The sequence below is a fragment of the Bactrocera latifrons genome, unplaced genomic scaffold (genome assembly GCF_001853355.1).
Source record: "Bactrocera latifrons isolate USDA-ARS-PBARC rearing strain unplaced genomic scaffold, ASM185335v1 scaffold_138, whole genome shotgun sequence".
NCBI classification, from domain to species: domain Eukaryota; kingdom Metazoa; phylum Arthropoda; class Insecta; order Diptera; family Tephritidae; genus Bactrocera; species Bactrocera latifrons.
In genome coordinates, this window is record NW_017534830.1 from 397,691 (window position 1) to 420,858 (window position 23,168).

General features: G+C 34.6%; 1 protein-coding gene across 3 annotated transcripts in view; it reads right to left on the reverse strand.

The window, feature by feature from the left end:
• Positions 1-21,449, reverse strand: part of LOC108965294 (aquaporin-like) — a 58,811-nt gene extending 37,362 nt beyond the window's left edge. The window contains exon 1 of one of the 3 annotated variants that reach the window (XM_018927606.1): positions 21,388-21,449. In XM_018927606.1, the coding sequence (XP_018783151.1) occupies positions 21,388-21,434 (47 nt within the window). In that variant the 5' untranslated portion in view covers positions 21,435-21,449. Of the gene's footprint in view, positions 1-8,728; positions 9,352-17,555; positions 17,609-21,387 lie in introns of those variants that run through there. The other 2 variants (XM_018927607.1, XM_018927609.1) reach the window with 2 other exon arrangements.
• Positions 21,450-23,168: the final 1,719 nt, after the last annotated feature.

Below are 23,168 nucleotides of genomic sequence, written 5' to 3' on the forward strand. Positions count from 1 at the left end.
CATCAGCAAATACTAAAAAAAAATTATAATTTTTTAAATTTATTTCTCATTTCGAAACCACACACTGCAACACCAGCTATGCAAAAATGTACATATGTATCTATATATGTCTGTTTGTAATAAATCGGTGTAATAAATGCACCGTCAAATTCCTGCCGTGCAACAAATGGCCTGCGCAACCCAGTAAAACATGAGCCCCTTTCAATGCAACAAAGGGAAAATAATTTACAGCACAAAACTCACCGAAAACCGCACAGAAAATTTGACGCACTGAGCACTGAATGTACTGAATCGAATTCGAACCAAACCGATACTGTGGCGGTTGATAGTATTAAGAAGCACTTTTGATTTACTTTTCGAAAAAAGGCAAAATAAAAGCAGAGAACAACAACAAAAGCACCAGTAAAAAAAACTACAAAACAAAAGCAATGGTAAGCAGCACTTCTGCTGGCAATATGCAAATGTATGTGTATGTTTTTATGTGTGTGTGTAACAAAAAATGCCAAGCAGCCCGCTGTTTGTCCACCTAAAGCGTATATATGTACCTATGTACATAAAAACATATAAAAAATCGTATGTACTGTATACTTATATACGTTTGTATGCTTGTGTGTGTTTGTATATACAGATATACATATATATAATACATTTTCGTCTTGTGCTTTTGCTCTTCGTGCACTGATATGATCGCGCACAATAGCAAATACATACATATGTACATATACATACATACATGTGTGTAAGTATGTCCTCTTAGCAAAACAACAACAACAACAACAACAGCAAAAACATTGCAAAACGTAGCGCAAATGCGGTGGATGGTGGGCGGTGGCAGGTTGAAAGCCGAGTGGTGAATGGGCTGGTGTTTTAGTAGCAGCAACTAAAGCAACAACAACAAGCAGCATAACAACGCCAACAAATTAAACAGCTCTAATCAGTATAAAATGTATGTCTGCACTCGACCTCTGCTGATTTAGAGATCATAGTTGATAAGCACCATTCTATATACAACAATTGCGCTCTTTCCTAATTAACTCTGAATATTTGGTCATACTACTCTAGTAAACGGTACTCACAAATACAAATACTATGTATTAGCCCAACATGTTTGTATGCATGTACTTGTAGTATAATGAAATAAATTAAAGCGATAAGCGGAGGGAGAGCGAATGTTTAATGCAGCGGTTCAGACGATGTCGGCACTATGCAGATTAAGAGCCTTCATATTATAAATGTAAATGTTTATACGTATACAAATATATATGTATGTATGTCCGTATGTCGGTTTCACACCGGGTGCGAAGTTCTTGACATCTTATGTTTTTGTGGCTTTTGTTGTTTTATGTGCGTTCGAGAGTGTTATAAAAATGACGCCAGAGACACGTCAAAACTGGGTCTTATTGTTAACATCAAGCAGATAGCACGCTGTGACACTTTTAGTTTTGAAATATTTAAATTAAATTGCAAAAGCGAACTGTGTGTGGTAGGGAAGGACTCAGTAAAGTTCGCTTACTTGACTGCCTACGTAAAAAGTGTCCGGTTTTCGATGACTCGTTCGAGCATTTTGACTGATAACTGGCGAATGACACGCGTGATGTTTTGCTCCGAAATCTGAATGAAGAGGGATGGTCCACATAGACCTTAGACTTTACATATTCTCACAGGAAAAAGTCTAATGATGTAATATCGCACGATCTTGATGGCCTATCGGCCGGTCCAAAAGGTCGAATTATCTGCTCACCGAAGTGTTCTCTCAATAAATCCATTGATTGATGCGATATGTGGGAAGTGGAGCCGTCTTGTTGAAACCAAATGTCGACGAAATCACGTAGGAAACAATCCTACATTTGCTTCAAGTCCATCGAAATCAACGAAAATTTATGAAGTATTGAAGAATTTTGTCTTAATCGAAGAGTAGGAAGACGTTCTATGCCGAAGTGAATTATATTATTCAGCTAATTTCATTCTACACCAAACATGTTATAGTAGACATCGAAAGTCGAAATATTCGTACACCATATTTCTGGGTTGGTAGTGATACCGAACTAAATACATTTTTTTAATGTTTTACATGGGTTTCACGACTTCAAAAAATCTAATTTTTTTATTGTCTTATTTAATTCCATAACATCTCAAGTTGATACAAGTAATAACTCGTAAAGTTGAGGCCACTGACTCCGAATTTCGGAAACAAATTTTAATAATTTCGATTTGTTGTTGGATCATATATCTTTCCATGATTGAATGGCATAACTTACTGAAGAGAAATGTCAAAAGAGCGAGAAAAAATTTAGCGTTTAAGAAGCTACCCGACGCGAAAAATTGCGTCGCTTTATGAAATTTCAAATGCCATTCGCTATCATATTTTTTATCTTTTATGTATAGTAAAGGCACATGCTTTATCAGAAGTCCATATCAGGCTATATAAATAATAAATTAAAACTTTATGTGCAGGGGATCAATCAATTGTTGCTATCAATCAAATTTAAAAATAAAACAAGTAAGGAAGCGCTAAGTTCAGGTGCAACCGAAAATTTCAAAATCTTGCATTTTGCAAGACTCAAAACCGGAAAAATTAGGTATCTGGGCGTAATAGCTTTGGTCCGACTTGGACAATTTTGGGCTATAAGGTGGCACATAACAAAGATCCGATTTGTCGAAACAGTCGAGTACGTCCCGAACTAATGGCTTTCACTTAAATGTAGGCGGTGCAAACTACCAACTGGGACGTAAAATTCTATGTCTCTGGTGCATTTAGTTATTGACTTATCCGCTATATGGGGAGTGGACGGGTCATCATATGATTTCACTTATCTACACTGTCATAAGAATGGTCGAAAACCCTTATAAATAATTATAATTTTTCGAATAATAACTTTTTGTGGGTGTGGCAGTACACAGTGGCCGATTTTCAAAAAAAAAAATTGACCAATACTCGAAAAGTCCTCCAATCGCACCGAAACTTTATTTATAGTAGTTTTTTCGAAAATCAAAATGGCGTCGGTGTACTCTTCAAATTTGAGGTATGTGTTCCAATTAGAGCCAAACATCACGCACATGATTTTTTCGTAAGATTATTTGAAGAAAATAATATCTTCTCAAAATATTAAATGGAACATATCGAATTTCTATTAAATCTTGCTTTGAAATTAAGAGGAGCTATTTAATTAAAGCTTAATTTAATTTGATAAAAATATGAAAATATTTTTATTTTACAAAATAATATGTAAGTTACTGTTATTACAATGTATCTAGTAATATTTAACAAATAATGACGCTGTAGAATATTAAAAAAATCTTAATCATAATCACTACCAGATGCAAAGTCGTCAGCTGCATTTGTGCTCACGTCTGTGGTATGTGATACCGACTCTGCACTCAAGGCCGTCATAGAATTAAATGTGCTACTTTTGTCGGCGGCTCTAATCTCAAACGAGATATAAATAGGTATTATCTCTGGAATACATCCGCGAAAAATTCTCTCGATATCTTTAGATTCCCTTACTGCGAAATTCCTGAGCTTCCTCAGAGAGTTGTCTAATCGGCAATGGTGCCCATTCAATTATAAGGAACCCGTGAATTAGTACTACATGAATCGACATTGGCATACAGTACCATGGATATTTTTCAACTAACATTTTTGAAAGCAATATTCTTTGAACAAAATGACGTTGACTGCAATACCGCTTAACAAAACATGTAATATGACATGAGCACGATTGAAGAGTTCTACGTTCAAACTCAAAATTTCGGCTGACTCTTGACTATTGGGAAAAAACCTCTTCGCCGTATTTCCATCATTGCTGTTTCCGCATGATCCAACTTTTGGAGAATGAACAACGAGCCCAAACCGTTCTTTGAAACGCTGCTGTATAGCTTTTTTCGAGTTGCAATCAGTGCTTTGTTCTCTTGAGTACGCACATACCATTTTTTAAAAAATGCAGGTGTGCCTCGTGGCACGAGATTTTGCGATATATCAATAAATGATACTGTATCCGACACGAAAAACATTAGTTGACCATCCATCTCCATTAATCTCATAACTTTTAACGTCGGCAAAGGTAAAATACCAACGAAACAAATTAGTTATACATGATCTTGTTTGACATATGATTTTGACAGTCATTTGGTTTATTCAGAGCAAATGATACACATAATTTATTACACATACCTTCAATAACAGCCTAGATTGGACTGGATATAAAAAAAAATATTTTCTTAATCACTGTATAGACACTTTTTTATATGCACGCAATTAGAGACTCAAAACACTTGCCTGGCGCAGTTCCGAGACGCGACTATTCGACCGACTCTAACCCGGAAAATATACACAAAACTCATACAGCTTTCTTGACAGTACGCAGCAGTTACCCCTTGAAGATTTTTTAAGCTTGATAATTTCCAAAAAAAAAAAGTTTCGGGTTTTGGTTGCTTCTCAAGAAAAACGGCCACAGTGCAGCAATACGATAATATCCATCTACGTACTCGTCATTTTTTATCGAGTTTGATCAAGATATCTCAATTTTTACTCAAGTTACTGCTTTCACGTACGTTAAGATGGACGGACCGACAGACAGACAGTCGCTTGGAATTCAACTCGCCTCCTTATCCTGAATATTTAAATAGTACATAAACGTATACAACTCCATATCTACCTCGAATAATTTTAGGTGATACAAACAACCGTTAAGTGTACAAAATTATTATACTCTGTAACAACATGTTACAAGAGTATAAAAATTATAATTATGGGTCAGACTTCGCCTACGATAAGGATAGGCACGAGTAAATTTAGCACAGAGAAATAAGAGATAAATAAGTGTGTATAAAATAGCTATATATTGTATTACTAGTTTGAGAGATTGAACTTTGTGAGGAAGGTATCTCCTTGGAAGAAGTTTTTTTTTTTTAAGGTAGATAGATAGTCTTCTTAGTATTGTAGAAAATTCAAACTGAAAATAATGTAAAAAAAATTTTATTAATTAAAATTCGATGAAGTTTTTGTTAAAGTTTATCTAAAAGTGTAAATACTTAAACTGGAAAGACTTACGCCTGAACAACGTTTACAAACCTGTTCAACTTTATTACGAAAACTCACGTCATCACCCATAATGAGACCCAACATTCATTAATGGATAATACTCGACCTCGTCAAGTACGCTCAACGCGGACTGACGTATGAAACGACTTGACACATTTTACGTCAAGATCTTTAATTAAAAGCGTACAAAATAGAGTTTGTGCAAGAACTGAAGGCGCTCGTCTTCCCTGGCGAGATCGCTTCGCTCTATGGGCTCTTAAAAAGTTCCAAGAAAATCTGACGTTCAACGAAGATGAAACTCATTTTTGGCTCAATGGATATGTAAACAAGCTAAATTGCCGCGAACAAAGAGCAACCTAAAGAGCTCCAATGGCTGCCATTTCATCCAGAAAAAAACAACGGTTTATCGCGCAATGATACTCGACTATTTCATGCCTAGTATTGAAGTTTGTGATTTTGGAGACATTTGATTTTAACAAGGCGGTGTCATTTCCCACACATCGCATTAATTATTGAATTTATTGAGAGAACACTTCGGTGAGCACATAATTACACGTTATGGGCCGGTCGATTGGCCACCAAGATCATATGGTACCACACTGTTAGACTTTTTTCTGTGGAGGTATTTAAAGTCTAAAGTCTATGCGGACAATCCCGCTTCCATTCCGACCTTGGCTCAAAACATCAAACGTGTCATGTGCCGTGTACCAGTCGAAATGTTCGCACGAGTCATCGAAAATTGGACTCAACGGATGGAACATCTGAAACGTAGCCACTGCCAGCATTTGCAAGAGATAATTTTCAAAATATAAATGTTAAAGAATGCCATTAACTTTGAAGTTCCTGTGTTTTTTTCTTAAAAAAACAAGTAGTTAATTTCGAAATAGATCATCCTTTATATAATATTTTTGTTAAAATCTAGACCGCTGTATCACGGAAGTTCTCCTGGTGTTTCTTTTTGGGTCGGTCGCACACACGGAAGCAATTTGTAGACGGAACGATGCCGTTGCAAAAGATATACTCTGTGTTAAATAACTAAGTTAAAAGGGCGTCTAGGAGTTGGGGGCTTCTATCGGCAGCTCTTCATTATTATACTTTAGTTGCAGACTACCAAGCGTTTTCCAAGCAGAGGTGGCTGGCATCAAGGTAACCGTAGATGTACTACACTCTGATAGCCAAGCGGCTATATAGGCTTTGAGCTCCCTGGCTGTGAGGTGTACATGACCCCTTTAGCAACGGCTTCAATCAAGTTTTTACTGTATAAGACTTGTACCGATGTCCAATCACATCGGAATTCCCGAGTCTGGTCCAATTTCATCCTATTGGAAACAAATCGGTTGTGCGATGTGCTCTTGCGCACTAGCACTGAACCTACAGACCGTCAGCGAGCTTGTGCGACGGCGGGAACCTTCTGGCGCAAAGTGAACCGTAACAGCTCTTTCGAACTACTTGTAGTTAGCAAAGCCAATCTTGTAGCTATTGTATGGATTCTGGCTGCACACTGTGCAATAGGTATACACGCGGTACTGCTAAATATTTTGTCTGAAGCTGTTGTCAAAACTGTATGGAGAAAGGCGTGGTGGAATCATCTTGTCACTTTCTGGTCTATTGCCCGGCTTTTGCCAAACTGAGATTTAAAATATCTTAGTAGACATACGTTTTGAGAGCCTAACGACTGCATTGATATTAATAAACTTAATAAATTTGTGATAAGCTCAAAACGATTCGTTGATCTACGAGTTGATACACTTTAAGGAGTTTTTGGGTAACACAAAGAACAAATATTTTTGATATACCAAATGAGGTCTATTGATTGTGGCTGAAATCAATGACCTATTCAAACCTATCATACTACATAACGCAACGCTATAATCTTCGAAGAAATTATTCAGATCGCTGCCTTTCAAACTGATCGATCAAAATCAAGTAAAAAATTCTAAAGATATTTTTACACCCTTTTTATACCTATTTGAAATGCACCTGCTTTTATAACTTCGAAGCAGCCGATACGCTAACGAGTATCTTGTTTCTGTTTTTATTGACTTAGAATTAATTAGATTTCAAATGTGTGTGCATAACTGATTATCTGTATTAATTAATTCAAATTAAGCAATAAAGCATTTTATAGTCTGTAATAGGTCCACAGTGAAATAAGTGACTTTTAGATTTAGGTTTTTATTTCCGTTGTTTTTCTCATAATTTTTTTATGTAATATATCTGCAATCACCTTATGCCTTCGTTAAGTCAACAAAGAAAGCATTAATATCGAAGAATGCTACTACTTTGTCGTTTTCTTTTCAATTTTGTTAGAAATGACAACAACCAATGACTAAAATAGTTGGTGGAATCAGTGATTTAAAGCATGAAAAGTGTAGATATTAATTAATTTAGTCATACATATGTATGTACATATATTTCTCACGATTAATGACAATTATATGCTCGTCTGTAAACATTCATATACAGACTTATTTTAGGGTCGAACGAATATTTTTTGTCGCTTCCACATCCAACTATTAAAAATATATAATATTCATAGATAAAATATAATATTCACAGATTTTGTAGGAAGTTGAATGCTCTACCAAAAATACATTTTGCGACTTTGTCTTATCGTTTAAAAGTTAAGCGAATGTTGGAAAAGGCTTAAGGTGATTGGTGGATATTTTGTGTAAAAAACACGTTCTTGATCGACCCGTCCCGATAAAGCTGAATTTTTTTTTTTTTTCAAAATTCATTGGTTTTTTCGATATTCGTAGTTTAGTATATCATGCATTTATTCTGGAGGGACAGAGTCAACAGGGAGTTCTATTTGGCCGTACTGAGATGTTAGCGTGAGAACATTGGAAAACAATTCATGGATTTTACACGATGATGACAATGAACTATCATATCGAGCCATGATTGTGACCTAATTCAAAACCAAAAGCCCAATGAATAGTATCAATCAACCATCGATTTGATTTTTTCTTGTTTCCCAAGCTGCAATTGCCGCTGCGTGGAACCCGTTCTTAGTCGATCGAAGAAATAAAACAAAATTCGCTGAGGGAGCTGAAGCCATCCCAAAAAATGCTTATGAAAAGTGTTTCGAAGACTGGAAAATCGTTGGAATAAGTGTATTACATCTAGTGAGGGTTACTTCGAAGGCGACAAATTAAATATGGATGAATAACTAAATATTTTTCGTTTTATTTACAATTTTCTTTTTTACTTTTTATCACAATGTATAATTCAATGATCATTAGAAATCGAAAAACTTATAGTTTAGTACGAGATTTATAAAAAATATTTTTATTTTTTTAAGTACTTGGAGGGACTCCTTTAAATGGATCTTGGTATCCATTTTTCAGGGTACCAGAAAAATTTCTTATATTTGACACACCTTAATGTCTAAATAACAGCTGAAATCTTTCTAAGAGGTTTTTAGGAGTCTGTTTTTCAGAGTAAAAGTCGAAAAAAATGATCTACAAAAATTATTTTTTATTTTTTCAAGTATTCTTAGAGGTGTCTAGGAACCCATTTTTGAAAGTACCAAACGAAAAAATTTCCTTTTTTTGACACGCTCTAATGTCTATATCACACCTAATATTTTCCATAGAGGTGTCTAGGAACCTATTTTTCAGAATAAGCAAAGAAAAAAAATGTGTTTTGGCACACCCTAATGTGGATATATAGGGCTCAACTTACATTGTGTCAGTAAAAAATTTATCCGTGATCTCGAAGTTCCGGTTGCTGCCTTGGACTTCTCGTAATATTATTATTATAATTTTTTTTTTGATATTTTTTCGATTTCCGGTTCACTCTGCCTTTTGATTCGTTTAAAAATTTAATAATAAATTAATGAGATGAGAACACAATAATTTAATTATACTTTCAAATAGACTTGGCAGCAAAAAAAGGGCATTACAAATGTATACCGAAACGTAAATAAAAGTATGCTGGTGAGTTCGTAACTAACACACTACTCAACTTTCAATTTTTTTTTACAATCAAACTCATTAAACATAGATCGGCTATTTTCGATGTGAGCATTTTTTGGGCGCATTTACACTTGTGACAATCGTTTTTTTTTATTGTTGTTATAATTTTATGATGTGTCGTTGTGCACTTTACTTATGATAAAATAAGCGGGAAACACTTTTGGGGGCAGATAAAACACAACTCGAATACAAAAAAGTTATGATACAAATGTATATATTTCTAAATGCATAAGATTATTTATACATAAATAAATTTATTAATAATTTCGTATTTATCGATTTTCGATTCGATCTGCGGTCGCACTGTGCTGACTTGTTGCACTTCATTCGCTTGTTTGCTTTGTATTGACTACAAAAATCTTAAACAACTTGTTTATCACTATTATACTAGAAGGCACAGCGCTGCTCAGCAGCAGCAGCAGCAGCAAATAGTGACAGCTGCTAACATACAGCATTGCCCTCCCTTAACAGACTGTAAATGAAAGCATGTAAGTGAACAGCATGTGATCGAACAGTATGTAAGAGAACAGCACGTAGGCGCACAGCATCACTGTAACGGAAAGTCAATTGCTTTAGAAAAATGCACACCGTTTAACAACGCGGCTTATACTAAAGAAAATTGTAACTGGTTGTAAATTAAGCAGTACATTAACACAATTTTCTAAATTGAACTGAATTTTTGGTCGATTTGTATTTTACAAGCCATTCATTAAATACTTGCCGAGGATCACTACACAAAAATAGCGTTTTCCCTAACAGATAAGCAAAATAAGGAAAAGTAATTGCTTTTGATATCTTAACGAAGGCTAGATTCTAGAATTTTCTACAAACATAAAGACACAATTATTTAATGGTATTAATACAACAGAAAAAAATAAAAATTGAACATTTCAACAGGCAGAAATTAGCGCTCTCATCTTACTCTGGAGATTCTTACACAAATTTGGAGCAGTTTAATTAACTAAATTAAAGCACAAATTAACAATTTGCCATGTCCTTGTTTCTGTCTATCCGTCAGGTCCACTCTCTGCATATATGCAATCTACTCCATCAGTTTTTGAGATATCGATCTGTTATTTTGCCCATGTTCATTTGTCGGAACCGCCAATATCGGACCACTATGGAATACTAAACGATTGGGATCAAATTTTTGTATGGGAAACTTTTTTATTTAAGGAGATATATTCACGAAATCTGGCATGGCTAATTGCTCAAAGCAGCGCTAAATTCTCCGAAGAAATAGGTACCGGGGTCCAAATACTAGATACCTAGAGGCTTGAACAGTTTTGGTTGGATGTGAACAATTACATTAAGGCAGTCAACTTTACTTCATTAAAGAAGTTCTGCATCTATCGAAACTAATGGTAGTCCGACGGTGGCTAAGTGGTGGATGCATAAAAACTTCCCATCCAAGTTCTCCCAATTTTTGTCATTAAAGATGTGTGTGGTCTAGCGTTGTCCCTTTCTGTTGATCAGTTCTGGCTGTTTTTTTCGACTGCTAGCTTCAATATCATCGGTTTGATGACACTAAAATGTAGAATCAATTGTTCGAGCAAGTTGGAGCAGCTCATAGTGGATGATTCTTTTCCCTACCAAACACTCAGCATAACCTTCTTCTGGCTTTGTGACCATTTGTTGAGCTTCACCACGCTTGAACCATGATCTTTTTCACACATTATTGTCGTATTTGATCCACTTTTCGTCTCCTGTCACCATTCGCTTCAGAAATGGTTGGATTTCATTTTGTTTCAGCAAAGAATTGTGGATGCTAGTTCCATTAGATTTGCCGCAGACAATTCATGTGGTACCCAAATATAGAGCTTCTTTTTGTAACCAGCCGTTTTTAAATGGATCAAAACTGTTTGGTGATGAATGTTAAGTTCCTGAGCGAAGTCATGGCTGCTTATGTGACAGTCCTGGTAGATCTTTTCCATAGTTTCACCGACTCTTTCAACAATAGGTCGATCAGAGCGAGATACATCTTTCACATCGAAATTCACGAAAATACTTTTTCGACCAAATATTTTTTTTATTAATACAATACACAAACGATATATAGATATAATTGAAACATTTTGTAGTAATTTTTCAACTAGTCGACTTCACCGCATTTTTCCTAGAAAATATCGCTATATACATGTATATGTATACATAGTATGTACAATGTAACAGAGTTAAGTGTTACATTCGAGTAGTGTCTGCGTAAACGTATAAATTAAAGAGTAACTTCAATAGATAGCTTTGTAATTAATTTCAAGTTTTCTTTGTTTACCTAAGCATATTTATTCGCTCAGCTGCTAAATGCTACTCTTAACGCCAGTGTTATTTGCATTTTAACTAGATAGTCTTAACAATCGCTCACACAAAATACGCTCATTTAACATTATCCCGTAATTAGCGATGCTGTTGTTTAACATAACATTGAAGTGATTGCAGTGGCTGTTAAATGAGCAACATTTTCTTAACACACTGAACGTTATTTAACAGAACTGTTGTATATTAATGAACGATAACATTTTGAAATTTTTAAATTCACTCACTCACTCAGCAAATAAATTGTCTTTAACCCCTGAGTTCACTAATAGTGCAACATTAGAATAAACTTTTAGATATTTTTTCCGTTATGGAATGCCATGTATTTATGCGATTAAGACCCATGAAATTCATTTGAGCGCAAAACCGCAAGTATATGACCCCATTAAATGAAATTTTTTGAAAATTTACGATTTTGCTTATCACGGAATGTGTTCTATATTTAAGTAATTGGATACCCACAACTGGAAGCGGAAAACCACAAACTAGAACAGTAGAAGCTAACGACCTCAAAATTATAATGAGCGGAAGTAGCGTTCGTTTAGTAAGAAATAGCGAAGCGAAATGTAAGCCGAATACAGTTTTTTCAAATCTATACAGACGTTAGATCCTGATAAGTATAAATAAGTCGTGCCAAACACCCTTTAACCGTCGTTCCCTAGATTGTTGGGACTACGAAATCGAAATGGAACCAGATCGCCAAAGCTATTTGGGGAATGATAGGTGAGGTTAATCTGATAGGCCAATAAGCAATAAGTTTAGACGTTTGCGATACCAGATGGAGTTCACTTGCTAAGTTCGAGAGAAGCGGTGATTGTTTTGGATGCCTGCACTTAACGTGAGTTTTAATAGACTCTTAGGCTTCAATGTCGAATATTATACTCAGGAGCTCTTTGTTCGAACAATTTTATTCCCACGGCACAATATACCAATTGCCCAAGTTATACCTCATATTAATGCCCACTATTGAAGAAACTTCATTATAGAGACTCTCTTTTTCGTCTACTGATATTTGAGTTCCTGCGATGGCTCAAAAGTACGAGTTGAAAGCATTATCATTCGAGAAAAGTCTGTCGAAACTAGAAAAGGAGTTAAACGTGGGAAAAGTTATACTACTTTTGAAAAATACCAGGTTTCACTGGATGACAATTATGGGTAAGATTCCAAAGAGTCAATACAATTAATATATTTTTTTTTATATAGACATTTGAGGGCTATCCAATAATGACTTAGCCTCAGCAAAAATGCAAGAGATATTTGCAATCCATTCCCACGACAGTCGGTTCTACGAAAACCGGAATGGACCCGGATTTCTATCCGGCCAAGGACTGTCAACTCGGCAGAATTTCTACCGTTACAACAACAACAACAACAGATATTTGCAATGCTGTGGTAAAATATCGTTGACGATTACTGACAAAATTTTCCGAATCGGACGCGTATTTTTGGTTTTGGAAAGGAACTCATAGTATAAAATTAAAGAGTGCTTAGGCATCGTCGCAATTTGATTTAGGGTTTGAGTTTCAAAGTCGACTTTTGATGACCCATACTCATAGTACCATTTAATTGATAAAAGTTCTCGATCTCATATTGTTAGACTGCCAGTTGAAGGTAGCTGAGATAGTAGTAGCAGTAGTAAATTGTGGAAAAAATGGCCCATTTGGCGAAGAAAAAGTACGCTCCCCCATGACCACACACTGAATCAAACCTCTATTTTTACCACGGTCACATAATCGAATCAGGTTACGAACTAACCCAACGTATTCTCCAGATTTTACTTTGAAAAACTTTTGTGATTATAAAACATTGTTGGAGGTATACTTTGATGACTAATAATACCTCCAAAGAATTTGGAGAACCAGTGGGTCAAGTATATCTGTTGTGAAATAAATACTGATTTTCTGAATCTCTTTTGTGGGTTAAATATCAATCGACCACAAAACCTCCGGGAGTCTGAGTAGTGAACGAGAGGGACAAACAGTAGTCGCACTCGCGACTTGGCTCAGTCTCGAAATACAACGCGGAAGGATGCGGAAAACATCCACTTCGTTGGAAAAACCAGATGAAGAAAAACCTGGCTACAGTTAAAGTTTCCAATTGGAGGCAAACAACGAAAAGGAAGAACGACTGACACGATGTTGTAAACTCGGCTATAACCGCGTAAGCGGTGTCTACGCCAATAAATAAAAAGAAGAAGGCTAAATAATTATTGGACTATCCTCGTATATACCAATAAAAAAAATTTACATTTAGTTAAAAAAGCTCTTCATTTTTTATGCGAAACCGGCTCTTCATTTCTAAGCACGATTTGCATAATTTAGTTGTTTATTTATTTACTCACTCATTAAGGTTTTGTTTACATACATATACCTTCGCTGCACACTTAAATATTCATGAGGTTGATGGAAAATTGGCAGACATGTCTGTTGACTTCGGCCAATGAGTTAAATATCAAGTGTTGTGTGAGTATGAGGGTACGAGTATGTTCTACGAATCGAACAAACACTGCAACAGTAATTTGAAGATGATTCTTAATTGAGCAATAGTGAAAAACAAAACCAAAATAAATACATAAATATGTTTGAACTAAAAAAATATTATCTTGGTATTAGACATGTTTTACTAGATCTTAGTTTATTGTTTTTTATTTTCGATGTCTGGTTTTCAAATCATGTGACTTCGGAAGTGGCATCCCAGTAAACATAGCGATTGTGTTTTAGCAAATATTATAATTTTAAGCTTTTAATGGTTTACTGGTTCAGTCAACTCGGCACGATTAAGGATTCTTACTCGTAGAAGAGGTTTTTCATGGCGGACATACGCTCGGATACTACCGACCTTTGTCATTTTTGGGACAGAGTCGCTGGAGAAGTGGCGTAATGGATGAGATTCACAGATGGTTCGAAGCTTAAGAGAGGATTGTAGGGAGAGCCTTCTATCGGCAGCTCTCATTCAGCTTTTGGCTCAGACTGCCAGACCACTGTAATGTCTTTCGATCTCCGAACTGATAATCACCAAGGTAGAGGAGGATGTAAGTATTTCTCCGAAGTGCTGCCTCTTTTAGGGTGGTATGCATCCATTCCGAAAGCAAAGCTGCTATACAGGCCTTAAGATTGAACTCAAAGCTAATCAAAGAATGCATCACCTCACTAACATTACGGGGTTACATGGGTTTCACAGTTTCAAAAAATCGAAATTTTTTTTTAATTTCTTATTAAATTCTATAACATCTCTAGAATATTATCCTAAATTTTCAAGTTGATCCGACTAATAGTTTCGGAGATACAACATTGAAAATGTGGACGCTCAAGGTCAGGTATAGGCTGAGGGCGCAGTAGATAAAACTTTAAACGCGTTTTTCTCAAAACTATGTTTTCAAAGTCGGTTGACAAGATTTCTCGCGAACTACTTAACCGATCTTGATGAAATTTTACACAGGTCTTCGAGATATCATTTACAAGGAAGGATTTTTTATTTTTAATTACAACTACTTAAAAAAAAAATTCGAGATTTTTTTAATTGAAATTTGCATTTTTTTATAAAAACGTCTGCCAAAAATCCAATTATATATTTTTTTTTTTGTTTTCCTTCTTCCAATGCTTAGTTTATTGTCTTTACTAAAACACGTATTTTTTTATTTTTATTTGAGATGATCCTGAAAGAAGTTCTCTGACAACGCGGATGCACCTGTTTTCCGAGGGACTGCCGTCGTAATGACTGCCATTTTGATTTTCTTTTTTTTTAGTTCTACAAAATGTTTATATAATATGAGTCTTTTAAATAAAAAAAATTATAGATATTCGCAAACTACTGCAGACACTACATGAAAACTTAGAGGAGCGAACTAGTTTTTAAAACGCTGACAATCCTCAATCTTTACTGGGTACACTTAATTTTACACCGTCATAGTTACATATCACTGTGCCCTTTAACTTGACGCATTATAACGTTAAGCTTTGAAAGCTCTTAGCTTGCGCTTGAATTTAAGTACATAGCGCTTTTGTTTGTTTAACAGGTGCGATCGTGAACAGTGGGTTGTTTTATTACGAAAATTAAACAATAATTACCTGGTTATTTGTGCAATTGAACCAAATAGTAAATATTTGTTTTGGAATGAAACGCAAATATAGGTTTCCATTCATAATTGCAAGTTGTTCGGTAGTTATTGTGAGTGGCTGATTACGAGCATTGTAGGCGGCAAAGTTCCACGAGTGCTTCGTTTTTATTTTTCCGACATAGTTAGTTACAAAGATACATTACCTAATTACAATTGAGTTTAAATTTCCATTTGCTGTTTTTATCACTTGAGTAATACGAAAGCAGTTGAGTTAGGCAGCGACCACTGCTGGATGAAATCGGTTGATTAAAACCGATGAACCCCCATATAACGGTGCTGTTAAAAACTACTTAAATCGCAATTAATCAATAACTAAATATGCCAGAGACATTAAATTTTACCCGTGATATGGTATGAGAATGCTTTAATGAAGCCGGAATATGTTGACTCCAGTATGTATGGTTAACTTTTGATCGAAAATATCGGTCAATATGTGAAAAATATAATTGAAATGCAGAGAGAATGCTTTCCTGATAATGGTAGGTCAATGTGTTACAAGTGGGTTGAATGTAGGCAATACTTTCTTTAGTCCCCATATACCTAATATAAAGATTTTCGATCTTTATAACGCATTTATCGAGCAATAGGTGCGTTATATTAACAAAATTGCGTTTTTATAACGGTTCATATTTGTGCTGAAAATGAATAAAATTGGGTGAAAATTCGCACTAAACCCCGCATAACCAACAAGTCTTATGTACCTGAAGGAATTCCTTCAAGTTGCAGGAGTAAAAAATAATCGCTTATACCCGAACTTTGCACTTTCTTACTTGTTATTATAAAATATTTCATTATTTTATATAGTTAGATTATGTTAAAAGAATAAAAGAATTTTCACTAAACATCCCTAAGTAGAGAACTCACTGGCAATTAGTAGTGACAATGGTTTAGATACAAACAGGGGTATCACTTGAATAGCTTAGAATGTTGGTCCATTTTATAACCTAAAACACTTCTATATAATAGATCTAAGACCCATACGAATCGACAAAGCGCTTTGAGCCATTTTTTGTGGGTAATAGCCTAAAAGGTTTTTGCAGTCGCAGGAGGAGCTCATGCTCATGTAGCGCCTGCTGAGGCCACGCGAAGTTCATTGATACAGTGTTAGAATACAAGATGGAAGTGGGGATCCTATCCTAGCTAGTGAACTTTGCAATAGCCAGCGCTAGCGTCCGCTATAACGAGGCACTCAAATCAATCTGATGATGAAGTAATTTAATGCTAATTCTAGTAAAAACAGTCCTTTACTAGCTTTCAGCCCACAATTAGCGAGCCTAGCGCCGGTATTGTCGCTCTGCTGCCGATGTGAATGTTCACCTCTATGAAAAAGGCTATACTTGGTAGCAGTATATTTATCGCCAAGTTAATAATAGACAATTTCGCTTGAAAAACACAACAGTGGTCCTATAGCCTAAAGCTGAGATTTACGGAGAGCTCGTTACAGAAAACTGCACCTCCAACATTCCCTCCACATATCTCTCGTCGATATATGAGCGTCTAAAGAGCCGCCCCGAGTGGACTCTGCGAGGTAGTTGGAATAGCAGAGAATTTTGGTGTATTCTTTTTCGGACCTTTTTATATATCCAGCTTCCCTGAGCCTTACAGCAAACTTCGCAGCAATACACATGCCACCATACGCATGCTGCTATGTGGAAAATGAGGTTAAGGGATATATGTAGTTAGTCTAGTACAAATGCACCATAGAACCTATTGTCTTGACTATTGTTTCATAAAGCCAAATCACCACCTTTAGTAAGAGTTCTCACCTTTTCCCTACAGCTCCTTTCCAACAATATAAGGCAGCCGATGCCTTCCTTACTCTCTCATCAATGTTTGGCCAATATGAAAGCTTTCTATCAAGGATGAGCCCTAAGTATTTCAGCTTATCTAGAGGTTGAAAACGCGAGAATCCAAATGAAGAGGGTGATAATGGAAGTATCTATAAATATTTGTAATATTTTTTTACACAAATCACCTTGTAAGTAAATTTTTCTATAACTTTCTATTTTGTATTGCCTTGAACTTGCATCAATTAATAGCCACGGGAATTAAACGACCAAATTTGCTACACTCGTATGTAACTAGTAAATGTTTATGTATTCACCTGATTTCTGTTATATCCGAAACATTGTCATCGGTCATTTTTAAAAAGTTTTAAAAAAAGTTTTGAAATCACTGGTTAGTACTTGAATAGCTTTTCCAAACAGTCTGAAACCAAACAGTCTGAAACTGAAAACACAACTTACAACTATTGCAATAATTTACAACCTATTTATTTTGAGCAAAACCCATACCGTCTGACGCTATTAATATACGAAGTGTATATGTGTGTTCGTAAAGTACGCACAATTAGATAGCAATTAGTGAAGAAGCTAACGAAGCTGCTATTAATTCTGTACAGACATACATATGCAAATATTTACCAAATTTTATAAATCAATTAAGCTTTTTTGATTACGCCGCCAGCCATTAAAATGAGAGTTAAGCATATGCAATTTATTGTGGGAAACCTATACGAGACATTCTTCCGGTTTGTCGAGTTTAATCTAAAAAAACGATTATTAAAAGCTATTAATTTTCTCACATTGAAATTCAATAAAATAATTTATTGAAAACAGCTAATAAATCAAGGCTTTTAATTAATTAGATCAATTGTATGTTCTATAAAATGAACTGCTTTTCAATTCCCACGGAAAACAAATGTGTAAATAAGCACGAATGATTTCATGTGCGGTTAAACCAAATTTCCAAATATCAAAATTTGGAAAAGAGTACATTATTATTCCACAAACTCGAGTTTAGGAATATTGATGAATAATAGCCAAGTTTCATATAGGTTAGGCTTAAGTTTGAAAATCGAACCTATCTTTAAAAGGTGATCAATTTCGAAGTTTCCTAGTTTTGTAAAGAAAAAACATAAAAACTTAAAATTTTATGGGGAATGTTTATTACTATTCGAAAATAATTCTTTAGCATATATTTTCAAAGATTATCTCTTTCAAATGTTGGCCTCTAATATGGTCCATCCGTTGAGTCCAATACTCGATGACTTGTTCGAGCATTTCGACTGGGGTAACTGGCGAATGACACAAGTGATGTTTGGCTCTACGGCCTGAATCGAAGCGGGATAGACTTTAAATTCTACGTATCATAACAGGAAAGCGTCCAAAGGTGTGATGTCACACGATCTTGGTGGCAAAACATGAAATAATCTGCTCATCGAAGTGTTTTCTCAATAAATAAATTGATTAATGCAACGTATGGAAGTGGCGCCATCTTTTGAAATCAAATGTCGCCGAGATGACGAGCTTAAATTTCAGACATCAAATAGTCAGTGTCATGGCGCGTGAACTGTCGCCATTAAATGTTACGTTCTCACCGGCATTATTTTTAAGAAATATGTACCGATGACCAAACCACACCAAACCGTTTTTTTTTTTTTTTTTGATGAAAAGTGGCCTTGAATCGCTATAGGTTGCTCTTGCGACAAATTTTCTTGTTTGCATACCCATTGACCCCAAAATAGATATCATCGCTGAAGAAAATTAGTTCGCAAACGTCGTATCTTCTTGGAACAAAATTTGGGTCGTGATAGGGTTGCCAACCTTCTAGGATGTAAAAGCTCTTAATTGTAACGGAAAAGTGCTCCGCCCTACAGTTTTCTACTTTTTCTTTTTTTTAGATGGAAAGACGTAGATCAGACTTCTCACTACTAGAAAAAATATTTTGTTTCATAGATTTTATTGAAAATGATTGGCTCTACAAAAAAGGTCTTTTACTATTTTCTCGTAAACCAAATTTAAATGATATTAAGGGTCGAAGTCTGATTTTTTTAAGGCAAAAATTTTTTATTGTGTATGAGATTCATTATTGCTTTATAACAATAGTCTCTTAAACACTTTTCAAGCATATCACTAATAAAAATACATGAAATCTCCAGTAGGGTTGCCACCAATAAAGACTAAAAAACATAAAAACATATTTAGGAGCACTTTCGAACAGAAATGTTTTCCAGTAGATTTATCATATTTTTTTTACTTCATTTTTATTTATATATGTTTATATAAGATCGTGTAATTAGAAAAATACTGAGGAATTAAAAATATTTCTAATACAGTATGCAAATAATAATTTATGCGCAACAGAATTACTTTTCTGCACATCCCATTAACACACCCATTTTACACATTCCATACACGATCCGAACACATTTAGGAGGAACTAATATATAATTTATAGCATTAGACTTAATAGCAGTAATTACTTTTAATTTTGACATAATGACAGAGTATTTTTTAATGAAAACTTATTTAACCTTTCAAAACGCCGATAATTGCGTTTTCACTGGTTTTTGTTGGTTTAATTACAACAAAGTACAGGAACTTTTCGTGATTGAGCAATTAAAGCCACACATATTTTCTCTCAGTGTACTATATGCAAATAAGTCGCAAATATTTGCATATGTTCTTTGAACAAATGACTTCTGTTCTATTAGCAAACAATTAAAAGTTAAACACGACTAGCAGAGCACTCCGATATGATGATATATTACAAATATATCAATTACACCTGTGTTTACATATGTACAAATGGAAAGACCAGCAATCCAAAGCTATTAAGTTCGGTTTACAATAAAATATATCAATATTTAGGATTTTAATTTTTATTTGAATAAAGAGAAAATATATGCCTTGTTGATTTTTTTACCAATTAAGCATTCCAAGAGTTAATTTAAAAAAAGAGCTTCCGAAAAGCTTTCAAAGCATGCTATAAAGCTCGATTTATAAACAAAATTATCAATGGAGAAGGGTTTAAATTTAATTCGAATAAAGGGAAAATAGTATGTATTGCCTTCATTTTGTACAAATTAAGCCTACAAACGGATAATTTAAGAATTGTTTATTTCTAGAAGCTTGCAAAGCTTGGTATAAAACTCGATTTATATACAAAATCATCGATATTGAGGATTCTAAGTTTAATTTGCATACACCAATTCAACATACCTAGGGTTAATTCAAAGCTTTTTTCATTCTAAAAACTTTCTAGTTTGCTATTAAGCTGGATTTTAAATAAAATATATCGCTATTTAGAGATTTAAGTTTAACTTCAACAAAAAGAAAATTTAAACTCTATAGATTTTGTACCACTTTTTAATTTGGATATTAAACATAACAAGGGTTAATTAAAAAATTTTAAATCGAGAAGCTTCAAAAGCTTGCTACAAAATTCGATTTTTAATCGGTATTAAGGAATTAAGTTTAATTTCAGCATTACTAAGGTTAATTTAAAAGTTTTAATCCGAAAAGATTTAAAAGCTTTCTAAATAAAATAAAGAGAAAATTTAAACTTTATATAATTTTTACCATTTTTTAATTTAAACATTAAACATAACAAGGGTTTATTTGAAATTTTCAATTTGAAAAATTCGAAAAGCTTTAAAACTCGCTATAAAACTCAACTTGCAAATAAAATAATCATTTTTTAGAGGTATATGTTTAATTCCAAAAAATACAAAGCAGATATTTATTGATTTTGTATTAATAAAGCACGCCAAGGGTTAATTTTAAACTTTGAAAATTTGCCAAAATTTGCTAAATATTCTCGATATGTTTACAAATCACCCACAAGAGAATGCAGATGCCCTTAAATTGCGGAAGAAAAACCAAACCGAATGAACCATTAAAAAAAACATATTTTCGCAACTCTTGTTACACCCTGTAATATAAGGGAGTACTGCAAAAGAAAAAATATAAAAATTGCTTGCACTTGGAATGCACCCTGTGTACAGTTTAAATAAGTGTCATATTATATTTTGTTGTAAAGCAACCACAGTGCCATTAACGGTTTTTTTGTCGTTTGAGAAATGCATAAATAAAACATAAAATATTCAGAATATTCCGTATGCAAAAAAAGGGAGAAAAAAGCCATAAACTTACCTGTCAAACGCCGTGCGGCACCGGTTCAACGTGTTTTCAAACATCATTTCTGAAATTGCAGCGCTTTATGCATGTAATGTATTCGTGTTGGGTGCGAGTAAGTACTTGCATATGTACGCGTGCGTCTTGTGTTTTACGGCGTTGATGATTGCAGGTCGCTTATATTAGATGACTGTATCGAAATTTGCGACTTTTCAAATTGCTGTCGAATAATAATTCGTTTGTTGTTTTGCTTTTTTGTTTAATGCAATTAAATAATTTTAAGTTTATATTTGCATTGTTCAATTTGCAGGAGTGAAAATGAGTTCACTGCAAAAAAATTTTATGTTAAATTAAAAAAATGTCTTAAAATTTTTACCGTTGTTATATTTATTTAGCAGTTGTTTAAGTAGTTTTTTTTTTTTTAAATTTACTTCATTTTTACCATTTACCATTTCTGGCATAATGTCGTTATGGGGTTGAGTCAAATCTTCTTATGGTTGAAGGAGCGCAATTGCATCCCCAAAAGATTTTCGTTTGATGTGGATTGTGGTATATCGGCATCATCTGATCATAACTGTTACTAACAGTAACTGCCTTAGGCATCAATAGCAAGCCTTTTAGCAAGATGTTAACCGACTTTTTTCACCCGAAAGTTTATGAAATCGACGCGACGATCGCTATTTCCAAGAAGACGATGCACCGCCTCATGTTTCACGTTTAAACATGGACACATGGCATGTCAACTTTGTCCGCTTGTTAATTTTGAGCAACGACCCAGTCAAATTTATTTTCTCTGAGGGTATGTTAAAACAAAGATCTACACCAATCAACCAGCAATGCTCAAGAAGCTCGAAAACTTCTAGAAGAAACTCTGTACCGGATCACCGCAATTTAGCGTGGAGACATGCAAACGGGGCCGTAGTGGCCAATTGGCCGACATAAAGAACAAAGACATTTAACCAAATTTGAGCATTTTATTTAATTTTAACATTACGTCGTGCTTGTTTGTAGACACTTTATATATAAGATTAGTGTGACGAGCATGAAATTTGGTGTGGATTATTGCCCAAGGGATCAATGCAGTCTTGTTGCAATATTGTTCTGATCGGACAACTTTTGAATATGCCTGTCATACAACCTAATAGTATATATGTAAATGATCAGCGTGGCGACCTCGGTCAATTTAGTCATATCCGCATGTCTGTCCGTATATACACGAATTAGTCCCTCAGTTTTTGAGATATCTCTCTGAAATTTTGCACACGTCCTTTTCTCTCCAAAAATCTGCTAATTTGTCCGAACCGCCCGTATACGACTACTATAGCATATCGCTGCCATACAATCTGAACAATAAGAATCAAGTTCTTATATGGGAAACTTTTTTATTTCACGAGGTATCTTCACGAAGTTTAGTATAGAATATTACCTAAAGCAACACTACAATCTCCAAAGAAATTGTTCAGATCATACCACTATATCATATAGCTGCCATACAAACTGACCGATCTAACTCCAGTCCTCCTATAGAAAGCTCTTTAATCTGACGAGCTAACTTTTCGAAATTTGGCATAGCCAAACAAAGAAATTATTTAGACCGGACCTGTATAGACAAGGAATCGTCGCGAAATTTAGCACAGGCTATTATTACAAGACCGAACAAAATCTATTTCTTGTATAAAAACTATTCTATTTGTGAAGGGTATTCTAGCGTCGATGCAACCGACTGTTTTAGCGTAATATAAATATTTTCTTTAATTTTTATTTTTACTTTTTATTGTATTTTTCATAACTATTATTAT